This window comes from Argiope bruennichi, chromosome 4, assembly GCF_947563725.1.
Source record: "Argiope bruennichi chromosome 4, qqArgBrue1.1, whole genome shotgun sequence".
Lineage (NCBI taxonomy): Eukaryota > Metazoa > Arthropoda > Arachnida > Araneae > Araneidae > Argiope > Argiope bruennichi.
This window is the reverse complement of record NC_079154.1, coordinates 32,492,660-32,509,360: the sequence shown is the minus strand read 5'-3', so window position 1 is coordinate 32,509,360 and position 16,701 is coordinate 32,492,660. Positions and strand designations below refer to the sequence as shown.

The following is a 16,701-nucleotide window of genomic DNA, read 5'->3' as shown; positions in this document are numbered from 1 at the left end:
AGTTGAGTTGTAAATTTTATCTTAATGAATCAAAAAATTATAAATTCTCCCAAACTTTAACTTGGGAAATCCTAGAAATCATGATAAAATGAAATGAAGTTAAATAGGGAAGACTAAAAGAGTTAAAAGTTTAGAATAAATGTTTGATAATTTATGGGGAAAACACTCGAGTAAACAAAAATCGTAAGATATTCTTAATTTCTACACGCTTTTACTTCACTCGGCATCTTTCATATCCGTAAATTTCATGTTTGTAAGGGTTGAATTTTATTTTAATCATTATTTTACGTACTAGAATTCTGCAGTTTTATATAATGAATATATTTTTAACAATATGAAATATCATGATAAAAAAACGTAGAAAATAAAAAAGACTTTATAAACATGGTTTTAGTTTATTTATTTTTGTGAAGAAAACGATGGTCAAAACAGTCATAAAAGCAATAAAAGATTTCCAATTGTGTAATTGCTAAAGGCTAAAAGACTGAGGGAATCCGGAGACATATCGATTAAGTAATGTTATTAATCTAGTTGCCAACGAAATTTTAAACGAAATATTAATTCTGTGAATTATAAAATATTAAGAATTTAATGCGAGCATGTATTCAATATCATAACCATTATATAATAAATGAAAGTGTAATTAATACTTCATTTATAATATATTGGAATATTAATAATTTATTAAAGTATTTATGTTATATTCCACTTAAACGGCCAATAAAATAATTTTTAATGTTATGTTATATTTGAGGTTTTATCATTTCTGTATAATCTGTCATAATAATTAAATGCGTAAATTATAAGAAAAGATATCAATTAATGATTTCGGATTATTTCTCAGAAATTCTTTTTCCATGATATGTATATTGAAAAATAAATATATATACTTTTTATAAAATTATTAAAATAAATAAACCAGAGATGGAAAATTTCCCGGAACTATCTAACATACTCTCTAATATATGTACTTAGGTGTTAGTAACTGAATGCCATCAGCGAAGAATAATTATGAAAGGCTCTTTTGGCAGTGCGAACTTCAGCGATTTTTTCGGTGAGCTAATCGCTGGGATGCGGATAATACACAAGTAACAGATTAATGAATATAAATTTCGGATTTTTTTCCCCGACCTACTGAAATCAACTCAGAACTACAACTATTTGACTCAGAACTACAACTAAAGTCTCAAAATCACATGCAAATTGCATATATATAAAGTCACTGTGTTTTCCACTTATGGAATTTACATGCTTGTGGAAGAAAAGGCGGGCAGACCGTCAACTCATTGACAAATACGTTTCACAATTTGATAACTGTATTAAATGCTAAAACTGGGAATCAAACTTCATTTATCTGTCACGTTTTCGAAACATCTTGTTTATACGTGTACAACATAACAGACAAATGGACAGTCAACTTCTTGATAAATCTAGTTTAAATTTGAATACATATTTACATTTTAGATATTAAATTTGTGTACCAAAATTTATAAATCCAGAACTATTCGATATGCAGCTATCGTATTAATTTATATTCGGATAGCTGGACTTCCTATGAATGGATTTCGTTCAATATCTATTTAGTGTAAACACCACATACCAAATTTCATAAATCTAGCTCAAAATATTTGAGTTATTGTGTTTCGATAAAGACAGATAAAAATGCTTTTTTCAGACTTGGAGAGGTCTGAAATATGAAAATTTGTCAAAATCCCGAATTCGATTTTTTCCCACATTGATTCAATATTTTCTCTTTGCCTATCTCAACTATGAGAAGGTATAAGTAAACTAAAATAAATCATTAATATGTTGATTAAGTTGACATGCGTTTAAATGTGAAACTAAATAGTTCAGTTATTAATAATGTGTATCGTTTGGGGTCCAATATCCTTAAATCTGCTACTACTATCCTTAAATCTGTAGAAGGTTGCTACACAGACATAAAAGATATTGAAAACAACAAAAAATTAAATCAGAATAATTATAATAAAAACAAAAATTCTTACAAATATGATGTAAATATGATTAAAACTCCAGTTTATGTAGATGTTTTTTTTATCAACGGTTCATGATTTCACAATTTTCTACTCTGACCGTATTATTTTTGATAAAAAGTCGTTTGCAACTTTTTAATGCTCCACTGAAATGTTTTTTTTTATTTTAAACTTATTTTAATGATTCAAGGGACTTTATTAACAAAATATACACGAGTTAAAATAAATATAGCTTGCAAAAATAAAAACCAAAACTATATGATTTTGTTCAATTTTGATGACAAATAGAAAGTTATATTAAATAATTTCCTTATAAATTTAATGAAAAAAATAAAATTTTAAATTTGTTCTTCAGATAAAAAGAGAGAACGACAGGTGGTTGGATTTTGGTTATAAAAACAAATATACGGTTCGATCAAAATTTTTATCAAAACAATGCGCAAAACAACAATAAATAACGATAACTTTTATCGTAAAGTCTACAACATCAAAACATCTGTATGAGCCATCTGTAATCTTTTGTATAAAAACCACAAGACATTAAAAACAATTTAAAGAAAAAGAAAAATGTCACCAAAATAGAAGGTTGCATTTAAAATGCATTATTTTAAACAACAACAACAACAAAAAAAAAGACAACAAATAATGGATAATATCTCTTTTAACTACCCAATTTAAATGCACACGAATGAAAGCAATATCAATAAGAAACACAACCATATCAAGGAACAATGACCTTCATGAAAGTCTTGAATGAAAACAACAAAAAAAAAAATGCCCCTCAAAACTAGACAGATTAAAATAACCGCATTCATGCATGAACGTGGTGGTAATAAGTCCAGTATTTCAAGTCATAAAATCGGTAATTATATTTTGTGGACGTGAAATTTTTCTCGTTCGTACGATTACAGTAGAAATCGCAATACGAGATTAAGAATTACCACGAAGTAAAGTTGTGTGAGTTATGTAAAAATAATAAAATTAAAAGCATTATTGCATAAATATTTCATTCAACGAAACAGCTTGAGGATTACTGAACAGCTACAGTTTTATGGTTATAATAATAAAACCGGGAGTTATAAACGTTTCAAATCATTTCCTATTAATTAAATGGGCCGGAAGTCACGTGTAAAAAGGTCAAGGAATGTTGAAAAGGGTGCAGTTGATTATTTTCATAGACTTGAAGTACTAACGAACTTTCGTTTTTAATTTGATATTAATTTTATTATTAAGAAAATTAATTGACCCTTTACACTCGGAAAAGTAATTCGATGCATAATTAGTCACCTAATATAAAGATTGTTTATTGCTCTGAAAAATAAATATACAGGATCATTATGATCCGTGCAGTGGAAGCAAGAGGACCCATGCTTTCGGTAACATTTCTTTAATAATCACATTTCACACAAAACAAACACAAAGACAAGACAAGACATTTCCTCGTGCTGCTTAACAGAAAAGCATATCATCCCATTTTCATTACAATCGCAATGCACTATGGGATGTGTACCTAATAAGGCATCGCCATCTGTTATCCAAAAGCGAAGACAGAGTAATGCAACTGCTACATCTATTGTTTTAAGTTGAATTCTCCCGTTTAATTAATTTGTATCTTCTTACTTCTCTGCAGGTATTTTTATTAATAAAAATTAAATAAACAAATAAAACGTGAAAATGATGCACCGTCTTGAATGGTGAGTGAGAGTCACTATTCGAACGCAAATGTTTAAATCTTAGCGCACCAGTTACTGAAAGATCTCGATGGCGATACAGTCTAGTGACTAGACTGTATCGCCATGTCGACTACTAGTCGAATGTGGATCGCCTGTGACCTTCATATTAACATGGTATTAAACATGTTCAATCTAAAATTGCTCTCAAAGTCATTGTAAATGTGTTGTTATATTAGTATAAATTATATATAATGAGAAAGAAGCTGGAGAAACATGAAGCAGCAATGATAGGTGGAATACGAAAGTGAAAAAAAAGTTGAAAAAATGTTAATTTGCCATAATGCAACTTCTATGTTACAGTCTGTGACACGTATGGCAAAAAATAAGAGAGTATTAAATAATTTTGAATTAGATTAGACCGAAATTTAATTGTTGTTGATAAATTACAGATGCATCTAAACAGAATTTGATTCAAAAAAAAAAAAAAAAATTAGCAATACAGTGGAAAATTTAAACGAAAATTGTTTGATTTGAAGGAAATTTGAATAAAGAATCCAGACTCATAGAAACATATAATGCTTCATTCAACAATGATACGATTCTTGTAGTATATAGCTTAATTATATTACCGAATTATTATTAGTTTACCAAAATCTGACAAATGTCGATATTCATCAGTGAATGTTAACGTTAAATAATTGAAGAAGAATGTTAACATATATAGTGCCAACTTCAACTGACAATGACTAAAGTAAAGTGGGGAAAAAAAAAGATAACAAAAGTATGAAAGAAAGTAATACAGTAGTCGCCGCTTGTAGGGGTCACGAATATAACGACTAATCGATGGTAATGATTAAATAAAAGAAACGGATCTCCCCTACTTAAATAACACAGAAAATTCGCCAACTCTAGAGATCAACAATATACAATTGTTGATTACTTCCTAGTGGTTAAGATAATGATAAATGAATATCCTGTGGGGCGCCATCTACCCACAGCAAACCAAAGTCGTCAGATTCACTTGACGCAGCAACCCAAAGTCGTCAGATTCATTTGATACAGCAACACAAAAAGGCCGCATCAACACAAAGCCGTCAGACTCACTTGGCACAACAGCATGAGAAACAGCAACCGCGCACGCTCGCCATAACGCTTGGCGCTACTCAAATGGGTACAGGCACATTAGACTCAACAGCTAATAAATACATCACCACTCAACAGCCATATCGTTCGTCTCACTCCGACTCATTGGAGGGAAGAGTCTGTGGTGAAAGCTTATAAGCCAGTTAACAGCTATGCTACTCGGGCAATTGCTTTTGTATTGTGGTCATGTTACTGGACTGCGAACCACAAGATCCCAGGTTCTATCCTCGCTCATCGCAATTCGCCACACCTGTATCTAAATACATAGAGAATTCGCCGGTTCTAGTACTCAACAATTTGCTTATAGTGATCAATGTCTATGTTCATCTGTTCATCATGGAGGTTTTACTTGGACCAATCGGAATGTATATAGTGATTCATTGAAAAGTCAGCAAAGCTTTCATGATTATTAACCTATTCAACATTGATGTAAATTGGGTGACAACAACAAAATAGCTACAGAACTAATAACTTCTCATACACAAACGATCGAAGGGATGACAGTGTACAGTATAAAGAAACTGATGAAGAGGAGGTAGAAGAGAAACTACCATTAACCTACTGCAAGCCCTTCGACTCTTATGAAGATCAGTACATTAACCTGCTGAATTTTTTAGTGAACATTATTCATATAAAACGTTTATTCAATTAAGGCTCGATAACTCAATCTGGATAATTTAAAAAAAATATTTAAAAAAAAGTAGGAATATTTATCAATCCTGTACATTGTATCGATTTCTGTTTCTAATTAAAATGAATGAATGATACAAACCTATATTTTTCTGATGTTGAATTGTACCATTTTAAAAGCATTTTGAAGGTATTGATCATTCATACCTACTGACCACTACACTACAAGAGCGCTTACCGTAAAATGCTTTTAGTATGCTTATATTAAAAAATATTACAGTTTAAAGCAGCAGCCTAGAGATAACTAAACTTCTGGTGCTGTCATAGTTAGACCTACAAGCGCTGAAAAAACTGGACAAATTAAATACAATTGTGGCATCAATGAAATTGACTGGAAACCACACTGACAATTGTTGGATGGCTAAACGAATCAAAAAATAGTGATCTTCGACGATTCTATGGTTAGTGCAGTTACAGCGACCTACTAAGATCCCTCGACAAGTAAGAATTCAACAGCGAAATAGTCTACATAATCAGCAATTAACACCGGAGCGAATGGTAACCATACATGCCAGGTAAATCAGTACTTTAGGGGCCAGGGTTGCGCGTGCAAACCCCGGAAACAGAAGACTCTCCGTGTGTGTGGTGGCTGGCGCACCACACACATATAAATCTGTTGCGGTCACAAAGTCATCCATGTCGAGAGTAATATCACTGGGGGTACTAGATCAGGGGTGATCGTTCTCTGATTCAGGTCTAAATTACGATATGTGGAGGAGTGAATGAAATGCATGAATGAAGTCCGCCCTGTAAAAAGGGTTGTGATGTGTGTATATCTAAGCCGTACTCTTGGTCCTAGATGGCGCTACTGTAAAAACAAGAGATGCACCCTTGGCTTAAAATCAGTGATTTCTAAAGTCAGTGAGTGGGCTTGTCTATGACAAGTGCCATTAGAAACAACAGCAACAAATCTGCACTTTGAAGGAGGCTAAGTGTCAAAATAGATCTTTCATACATGGGTAAAAGAGATACTTGGAAAAGACTAATGGTAAATAACTAAAATTAATCATTTTAATTAGTGTTAATAAGTTAACATTTTTCTTACTTTAAACATTTTGAAAGTAAGAAGAATTGGGTTCAGTTATATATAAATAATATTGTGATAGTTTAGTTAATTCATACCATTTAAAGACTTCAGGTATGTCCGTCCAGCAGTTACAAGTTGTTTCGTGCATGGCCCAAATTCCTCGATTATATTCTGAAAAAGAAAAGGAAAATGTTTTGAGAAAAAAACATTTGTGGTAGTACTACATAGATAGTAAGATTTGACTTCACATCGAAGGTTCATGTACACAATAAACAAAACAGGTATAAGGCTATTAGAGTGACGCGCCCGTCATTTATCACAATTGGATGTTTAAAAATATTTTGTTGAGGAAATCATGAACATGAAGTTAAGCGTAAAAGATTTATTTGAAATTAAACGATAATATTCGTTGCTAATTATCTGGTCTAAAATAAGGTAGTTATTTAATACTAAGAAAATAATGCTGATAAACAAATCTATTTTGCAGGTATTTTGCATTGCCTTGTTATTGGAATAACAGGTACGAAAAAGAAAATAGGAAAAGAAATTCCCTAATCATCTAGTAAGTACGCAGTAACTCATTTATTTATTTTTGTATGAGTGTCACATATTCGTGACTCGCAATGATGCAATAGCAAAAACGTGGGTATGTAACACGGAATAGGACGAGCTTTTAAATTCTAAAATAAAATACTAGTATAAATAATGCTTCGAATAAAACTAAGAAACATTTGATGAATTTTTTTTTTTTGGAAAGAATTTTTTTTGTTACATTTAATTTCAAAATTCTTATTCTTAACTACAATGATTTATTTATAGTAAGATGAAGCATGTTATGTCGCCAGCATTCTCTCATAAAGCCAAATGCATATCTGGCAACAAATACCAAATATGAAAAACATGTAATATGTGTTACATAAAAATTTGAAGATCTAGGTATTTAATGAAGACATTTAAGTAAATAAAATGAACATGTTTATGTTATTATAATAATGAAAGAAAGAAACAACCATTTTACATTAAATTATTAATAAATGTTCTTGTAGTGAATGCCTATCATAAATCATATCAAATATCTGTAAAATACAGGCTCCGCCGAGGCTGTGTGTGACGTAATTGCCGCTCCGCTCATCATCCGGGTATGCTTCTAAAAAAAGCTATTCTCTCTCCTTCTCGTCGGAACTCTCTCGCGCACTGCCTCGATGAAGTTCGTAGTAAAAATCATATGTTTAATTTTTTTAGTTAAAATGTAAATAAAATTATTTTCTAACATGTTGCAATAACTGGAGTCATAACAAAATACACACAACCCCAATTACGACATTCTTAAGAATTTTATTTCCATTCAATGTAATTAGATATTATTTATCGTATTGCTACAATCAAAAGCAGTTTTACGATACAGGTTAACAAACATATTTATCGCAAAAAATTATTTCACAACACAAAATTAAATTTTAATTCAAGAGAAAGAATGTTAAAATCATGTTAAAACGTAATTTTACCCTGCAGACACAATATGTGAAATAACGATTTATATTTTTCAGAGAAAAAAATTACGCTCTAAAAATCAAACGATGTTTTAATTTCGAGTAGTTCAATAGTATCCAAGTGCTCAGTTGCCAAGGTCTTTCAAAGCAAAAAAGTTAACGAAATCTTCTCTCAAGGTCAATCGCTCATGCTAATAAAACCCTCGTTTCAGCACAGAATTGTCATTTCAGCTGATCCCGAACAAACAGCGCTGAAACCGACTCCAGTCACAGAATTTTGGACAAAGCAGTGCAATTTAAACTACACTTATAGCATTTTATTTGCGGTACACCAATTGAAGTACAAGTTCAGCTATACAATAAGAAGATGAAGTTGCAGTGTAGTTTGAAGCATTTTATACTAAAAAGAAAATTCTTGTCGTCTTGCGAGAAAAGTAATTTTTTATACTAGGAATTTAAATTGTACTAATAAGGAAAAGTAAAAATAACCTTTTTCCAATAAAACAGAAAAAAGTTGTATTTAAAAAATTAATCAATTTATTATGAAGGAATAATCTTAATATTATATATATATATGTGTGTGTGTGTAATGATATTTTAACTCTAATTTCAATTTAATTAATTTTCATAGTAACTTCATCTTAATTTAGCCCATAGTAACTTCATTCTAAAATATTCTCTTATTTCGTGATCCAATTCCACTGTCTCTACTTAATTAATTCAAGAGAAGCTTCGTTAAATTGTTGAATCAGCTAAAATCTAACTTTCCCACACTACGCGTGAAGAGATAACATACCGCTGATCAAGCAAATTCTTTTTTAAAATCTCCCTTTGTTTCCCTTGCCTTCTCCGCGCCTGTATTGAAAATCCCTATCGAAACCTCATAATACATTAGCACTGTGAAGAAATGTTTTCCCTATCAAAATCATAGGTTATATAAGACCAGGGATAAAATGTCCAAGAGCTCTTCCCTCATTCCTTTCTGTGTCGTTCTGTGTGCTCGTCGCTTGTACATATGCCTGCTTCTTCAAAATGAAATTAAACGACGTCACGAAATTAAAAGTATCTTCATTGCCTTCAAACTCCATCATGCTTCACCACAAATAATATTACATATTAAAAAGCCGACAGGATTCGAAATTATTTCATATATATATATTATATATATAATGATATCTCTTAATTTAAATCCTAATTAATTTCCAAATTTTTATCTTCATATAACCCATATTAACTTCATTCTAAAATGGTCTCTTATTCCCTGATCCCATTCCACTTTTTTATTTAATTAATTATACACACGCTCTATAAAACTGCTCACTTCAGCATTTTCTCACGCTCCGAGTAAAGGCATAAAAATCCATAATGTTTATAACATTCTCTTAAAGATACTTAAATTTCCCTTCCCAAAATCTACAAGTGTCAAAGAAATCCCTATCAAAATCGAATTGTAAAACCACTGAAGGGCAAAATGTTGGTCACTTTTGCACTTGTATCGCAATGTAAACGGACGTCAATTTTACCATCGGTTCTTGTACATAATATGTCTTCCGGATGAAATAAATCGAAGTTTTAAAATTTCAAAATTTTCTTCAATTCGGCCACGCAACTGCTAAAATAAGTTTACATATTATATACAGCCTGAGTAAAAACTTTAAGGCCAGTAAAAATTTTTGAGAAAATGGAAACATATAAACTGAGGAATTAAAATGCCATTTGATTGATAATTATTGAGCTTAAATAAAAGTAAAAAAAGTAGAAAAATTAATTTGCAAATATTTTATTATTAGAAAATATTACAGAATACACAGATAAATATTTGGGCCTGAGTAAAAACTTTAAGGCCAACATAGAAAATAACATATAAGAAAAAAATTACAAATTCTTAGAAGGTTGTGTAGGAGCCATTTCTTCGAATTACTTCAAATATTCTTGTTTTCATGGATGAAACGAGTTTTTGACAAAGGGTGGGGTTGGTTTTATACCATTCATCTTCGATAGTAAATTTCAGCTCTGTTGTTGATGTAAAATGTCTCCCATTTGCATAAACTCTTCTTGATAAGTCACCCCAAAGGTTCTCAATTGGGTTGAGGTCAGGTTATTTAGCTGGCAGTTTCACAGTTTCAACATTGTTGACTTGGAACCAATTTTTTGTGCTGTTACTCGAATGGATCGATGCATTTGTCTTGCTGATATTTACAATTTTCTCCAGCAAGACATTCAGCATTTGGCAAAAGATGATTTGTTAGGACATTTTGGTATCCTTGTGAATTCATTCTACCTGAAACGAATGCAATTGAGCCCACACCATTGTAAGCAAAACAGCCCCAAGTCATGACAGACCCTCTACCTAATTGGCGCTTGGAGAATATTTCTTTTTCATTTCTTATATCATGCCAGTAGAAATACCAGCCATCTGGTCCATCCAAATTCCAATTTTTTTTCGTCAGAAAAAATAATTTCTATCCATTGGTTGTCCCAGGTCATGACTTTCTGGCCAAAGTTCAAACGCTCTATTTTGTGTCTCTGCAGTAACTGAAGCTTAGTCAATTTTGCTGTATAAGTGAACCTTCCAGACCTTCTAATTGTGTTATAAATCGTTTTTTGACAAACTTTTAAACCTGTCGTCGGAATCAGTTTCCTGGTTGAGTACTTTCCAGTAGATGCAAGTTGCCAAACTCTTCTTTCATCACGTGAGGACAAAGCTTTAGGTCTTCCCCCAGTATTCTTTTTACCATAATTGCCTTTCAATTAAAAAAAAAAATTGTTGACTACAGTCTTTGACCTTCCTATCTTTATCGCAATAGCACGACTACTCATTCCTGTTGAAGACAAAGCTTCGATCTGTCCTCTTTCACGATCAGTTAACTTCTGACCCTTCGCCATCTTCACAAAGATCACCAATACTTCGAATAAACGTATGACAAATATGAAAATTGCAGCGTTGTCACAAGCTAGTAGTTGCAATGGTAATTACACGATTATATTACATTTATTTCTTAAAAAATGACTGGTGGCCTTAAAGTTTTTACTCAGGCAGAAATACTAACTTTTTACATAACCACATGTTTCTCATAATTATGTATTTACAAATTATGTTTATGGCATTTATTTCTTATCAATGAACTTTAATAATTAATATTATTTGAATCCCTTTTATTTTATTTTACATTTTCTCAAAATTTTTTACTGGCCTTAAAGTTTTTACTCAGGCTGTATAAACAATTTTGCAGTTGCATGGCCGAAAAGAAGAAACTTTTGAAATTAAATTCAATTCATTTTACATGAAGTCATAATTTTTGTGCAAGGAAGAAACGACGGTAAACGCACGTCTGTTCACTTCGCGAAAAGACGAACATTATTCTTTTCATTGATTTTACTATGAGAGAGTAGTATTAACCTTTACTACTAAGAGGTACGATTTTTTCCTTTCATTGATTTTATTATGAGATTCTAATAGGAATTTCCTTGTCACATGCCGATTTGAGCAAGGGAAATTTAGGTATCTTTGAAAAGTATATGTGGATTTTAGGGACTTCTATCTCTTTATTCATGGTGCGGGAATGACGGAGTCAGCAATTTTGTTAAGTGCGTGCTAGAAATAATTAAATAAAAAAAGTCGGAATTGATTTACGAAATAAGAGAACTTTTTAGAAGGAAATTAACATAGGCTATTTTTAAGATAAAAATTAGTTTTATTAAATATGTTTATGTATGTTACTGTTTTCTCTATCTACTTTTCAATTCAGTCTCTTGAACCAAGAATTGGTTTGTTAACTATTTAATTTAAATATTTTATTTTAGTCAAATGAACTGTGATGTATACCCTTATTTACCACCCATATTCTGACGATGACTGTAAGACTTTCAATAAATAAATAATGGGTCTCTGCCTGGCGACCTTCAAGATCTTACGCTTTTTCGGGTAGGCTGGTCGTCGTGGGACAGATCAAGATAAAAATTAAATAGGATTTAAATTAGATAAAGAAATATCTAATGTAAAATAGGAAAACTATTCATACGCCAGTTAATTCAGAGCATTACATACAAATCGCAACAGATCAGTCATGATTACGCAATAACAATAGCCAACAAAGAGAATGTGAAAAGCGTTTGCAATGGAAAAAAATAGTGTCGATATCAAATATATACTCATTTTTCTACTAAACTAATGACGAATGGTTTGACCAATAGGATGGGCATTTTTTTAACAGGTGGTTTAACCAATAATTGCCCCAAAAATATTTTTTTTAAAAGACGCTCCTTTTAGTTTTACGATTCATTCTTACTTTCACGAATATAAGGTATATATAAAATATTGTAACTTTTAAACATTCGATCTCGAAATTTCGTCGAATGTTTATATTCTATACATTCTGAATAAGGATTTTTGGCATTACGTCTATCTGTTAACAAAATCTTAACCCTTAAATGCATATTGTTACCAATTGTCTACATCCAGTTCCACTCAATTTTATTCAAAAACCTAAGTGTGTCCGTTTCTCAACGCACGTTGATAACCATTGACAATAAACCATGTGTGAAAGAAAAAAGTTGACATTACTTTTGATGGGTAAGTTATACCGGGTTTTTATTTTATTTATTTATTTATTTTACATTAGAATGAGGTAAGTGATGAAGTTCTGTGTGTTACCTGAAGAGATAGTTTCTATAGTCGAGTTCCCTATAAAGAAGTGACTTATCTAATTGTTAAAAAATTGCTTCTCATCTGTTGTCAGGTAAGCTATCAATGTTTGATGTTGTATTTGCAAATTATATTCGAAAGAAGCTGGATTTTTCGGAAATTATGTAGCCAGAAGTCTACATACAACATTTTTCAAAATAAATATACCATATTATTTTTTTAAATTTATTTTTGGATTTTTTTATTTATTTTTAACGTAACCTAAGACTATTTTCCTATTTATAAACTCAAAATATTCCTATATCTTTTCCTATATTTTTAATTCAAAACAAATAATCATGCACATAACGGTCAAAAACTCAACGAGCTATTAATATAGAATTTATATGTGGATTTTTCACTAAATTTGCACATTTATAATAAATTAAAGATGAAATTCATCAATGATAAGTCTGTCTATTCATCCGTCCGCCCCCATATGAACATAACACAAATAACTAAACCGAACGAATGAAAAGTCATTAAGATCTCGAGATTTTGTAAAATGTCTCCATTCCAGACATGTCTGAGTAAAGACACAAAGCTTTTAGCAAAACATCTGTCTGTTAACACAAACCTTAAAAACCCAACGAGCTATTGGCATAGAATTTATGTGAGAATTTTTCACTAAATTTGCATATTTCTAAGAAATTTAAGATGAAATTCGTCAATGGGAAGTCACTCTGTTCGTCTGTCCACCCATAAGAATACGATACACACAAACAATTGAACCAAATCAGTGAAAAGGTCCTTCACCGTCGGGTTGTAAATTTATGAGTATGAGAACGTAACTCAAAAATGTAAGAAGTTAAAAAATGAAATTTGATATGTAGTCTTGCTAGCGATTTGTATAAAATATTAAATTCAATATCATCCAAAATCCATATTCATTTTTCTTCATTATATTATAAAGCGCCAAATGAACTATATTAGATGCAAGAAAGTTGTGAGAAAAATATTTCGGATCTATACCATATTTATTAATACAGTTGTTTCGTACAGTTCGTCTAGTTGTTTCGTGCAGTAGAACTTTATGATATTTTATAAAATATGAAAAAATAAATAAGTGACAGACAACGGAATCAGAATTAACCCCGCCTCTACTAAGCATTTGGGGTTAACCCTTTATTTATCGAGGTATTTTAAAGTAACGTTTAAATCCGGCTGATATATTCACAATGTGACTATTTTTTCTAATAGTATTTGAAAGAACAGCACCAAGAAAGTATTTACAATAGAACGCAGTATATTTCAACAAAAAATAACAATACAAATCTTATATTATTAATTTAATTATTTTAATTGAGGAAATTATTTTAATTATTTTTTTTCTTCCTGGATTTACTCTGTACCAAAACTTAACTAATGGTTGAAAAATTGGTGGTGGCATAATTCGGTAAATAAAAGGTTAAACTGAATGAATTGCCATCCCGACAGCAGGAGGCAGGAAAGTAATGTCGAGTTCGAAGGGTTATCACCCATCATAGTGCTAACCTTCCAATGCGCAATATCTCCTGTCATGAAAGTAGAGGTAACTCGGCTCCACAATATTACGACCATAATGGAAGCCGGAATCCCTGCATCAATTCCATTTGATGAAATTTCTTAACACAAAAAAATGCCTTGCTATATTGTAACTATCTTTTGGATATTGTAAGGCAATCAAAATATCTAAAAAATTCAGGAAGATATCTTTCAATATCTTCTACTAATAGGGGTGGATAGCTAATATGCGGCAATGTAAATAAGACTGCACAGCATTTTTTGCCATCAAGTCAAAGACCTCCCGATAAACTTTAATTTCAGCATCTAATAAAAAAAAGCACTCGTCTCATATACTTATACCCAGTAAGCAATGTTTGCTTAACAAACAAATCCGAACCGTATCACATGACAGTCACTAAGATAAAATGCAGCCGTATGCAGTTTCCTGCAGTAAAATCTGAAGGTACGAATTCCAGAGAAAGAATCCTCCTACTCCCAGATAACATTGAGATCCGTAATATAACTTTCCGCTTTCCGCAACTGTGTTGATTCAGCCACTCTCTGAGTACTCTCTCTACTTGAATGAGGAAATAATGGTGATACATTTTTACGACATATCCGCCTCGTTCTATACTTGGCTTTGGCCTTCCAATCCGAGATGATTTTTCGTGGAATAAGTCCAAAAGATTGTGATTAATAGTGCTAAAATAAAATTATGAAGGAAATGACGTATTTTCTGACATTTTTTAAAGCAAGGTCACATATTAATTAATTTATATTCTAAATGTAGTAACAGATTTTATTAACGAGTTCTTTTTTTTTTTCATTTTACTTTCTTGTATACATAGCATATAGTATTTGCCAGCGTCCTGGCATAGGAGTAGCATGTCTTCCCGAGTTCGAGTCCCTGTTTGGGCATGGTTGTTCTTCCGTTGTTCTATCAGTGAGATGTGCGAATGTGCCCTCCTGTAAAAAGGGGTTGTGCAAGCAAATGAGTGATGTGTGAGTATCAAAGTCGTACTCTTGGCTCTAGTTGGCGCTACTATAAAAACAAGAGACGCTCTCCCTCCGGCTTAAATGGCTGTCTTTGTAACAGCGGGCTTGTCCGTGGCAAGTGCCATAAGAAACAACAACAGTAATTGTAAAAAAATTCTAATTCGAACAAAATTCTAATTTTGACGAACCTCCACGTTTCAGAAATTCGGATAATACGTTTATGTAAATTGTCTGTCCATCTGTCTGTGACAAAGATAGCTCAAAAACGATTTGAACGAGACGTATGAAATTTGGTATAGGGTCTTTACACCAAATTTGTAGATTTCTATCAATTTTTTTTATCCGTTCAGAGGAAGTCCATCTGCCTGGCTGTTCGAATATGTTAACACGATAATTACAAAAGAAGAGAGCTAGATCGGTAAAATTCAGAACACAAATTTAACGTATATAATGAATACATTTGTCAAATTTTGAGCAAAAACCACCAATGGGTTGACTGTCTGCCGGTCTGTATTTTCGAAACCTGTAAAAGCGATCATTCAAAAACGCAATAACTAAATAAACCGATTTTGGTATGGAATTTTGTGACTACAAATGTAGTTTTTTGTCACATTTTTGTTTCAATCAGTAGAGAAAATCGTGTCTAAAACACAGATTCGATTTTTCGATATTATTAACGCATGCCAGGGATTAATTGTCAAGTAACTTGCTATGACAGATTCAATAAAAAGGCCAAATTCTCGCCAAAAATTAATATTTCTTAACTATAATTTGCCAACGCCATATAAGCCCTTCTGTGGAATAACATGTTCATTAAAAAATATACGGGAAATACATAAGAGAATAAAAGAATAAAAAATATACGAGAAAATACATATATACTGATGCATTAACCGTTAAAATTAACCGTTTTATGCTATATACATGACGAAAATTTCATGCATGTTCAATTTGGTCTTTAAAATACACAAACTCAAATCTGGCACAATTTTTTTTTTTTTTTTGCTATAAATGCAAAATGAAAAAAAAATATTTAAAAAAAATAAAAATAAAAAATTTATTTAATCAAAATTTTTATGTTCGACTTTGAAATTTAGACAATACCTTTTTAGTGATGACAGTTTTATCTCTTTACTTTTTTTAAAACTTTGACAAAATGTAAACTTTTTTATACAGTAGACTCCCGATTATCCGCGGGCGGATTATCCGCGGAGCGGTTTATCCGCGCCTGCCGCACTCAGTTTTTTTTTTTTTTTTTTTTTTTTTTTTTGCTTTCAAACAAAGAGAAAATGCTTCCAAAGCAAGAAGTAAACACAAATGACTGATTTCTTCAAAAAGGTGTAGTTTTACAGCTATGCTTTTGTAATTACATAATACATTACAGTCTTAAAACAGTACATATGTATTAATTTTTCTGTGTATTCGTGACGCCTCTCGTAAGTACAAAGCACTTTTCTGTTTTCATTAACAAAATGCACTTTGGGTTAGTTTTGAGTGATATACTAAAATATTAAGCGTT

At 31.5% G+C, this 16,701-nt stretch overlaps 1 protein-coding gene across 1 annotated transcript in view; it reads right to left on the bottom strand.

The window, feature by feature from the left end:
• The window catches only part of LOC129965590 (brain-specific angiogenesis inhibitor 1-associated protein 2-like protein 1), a 132,760-nt gene that overhangs the window by 27,486 nt on the left and 88,573 nt on the right, over window positions 1-16,701 (bottom strand). Inside the window, exon 2 of the mRNA XM_056079619.1 lies at window positions 6,623-6,698. Within this exon, the coding sequence (XP_055935594.1) occupies window positions 6,623-6,698 (76 nt within the window). The remainder of the gene's footprint in view (window positions 1-6,622; window positions 6,699-16,701) is intronic.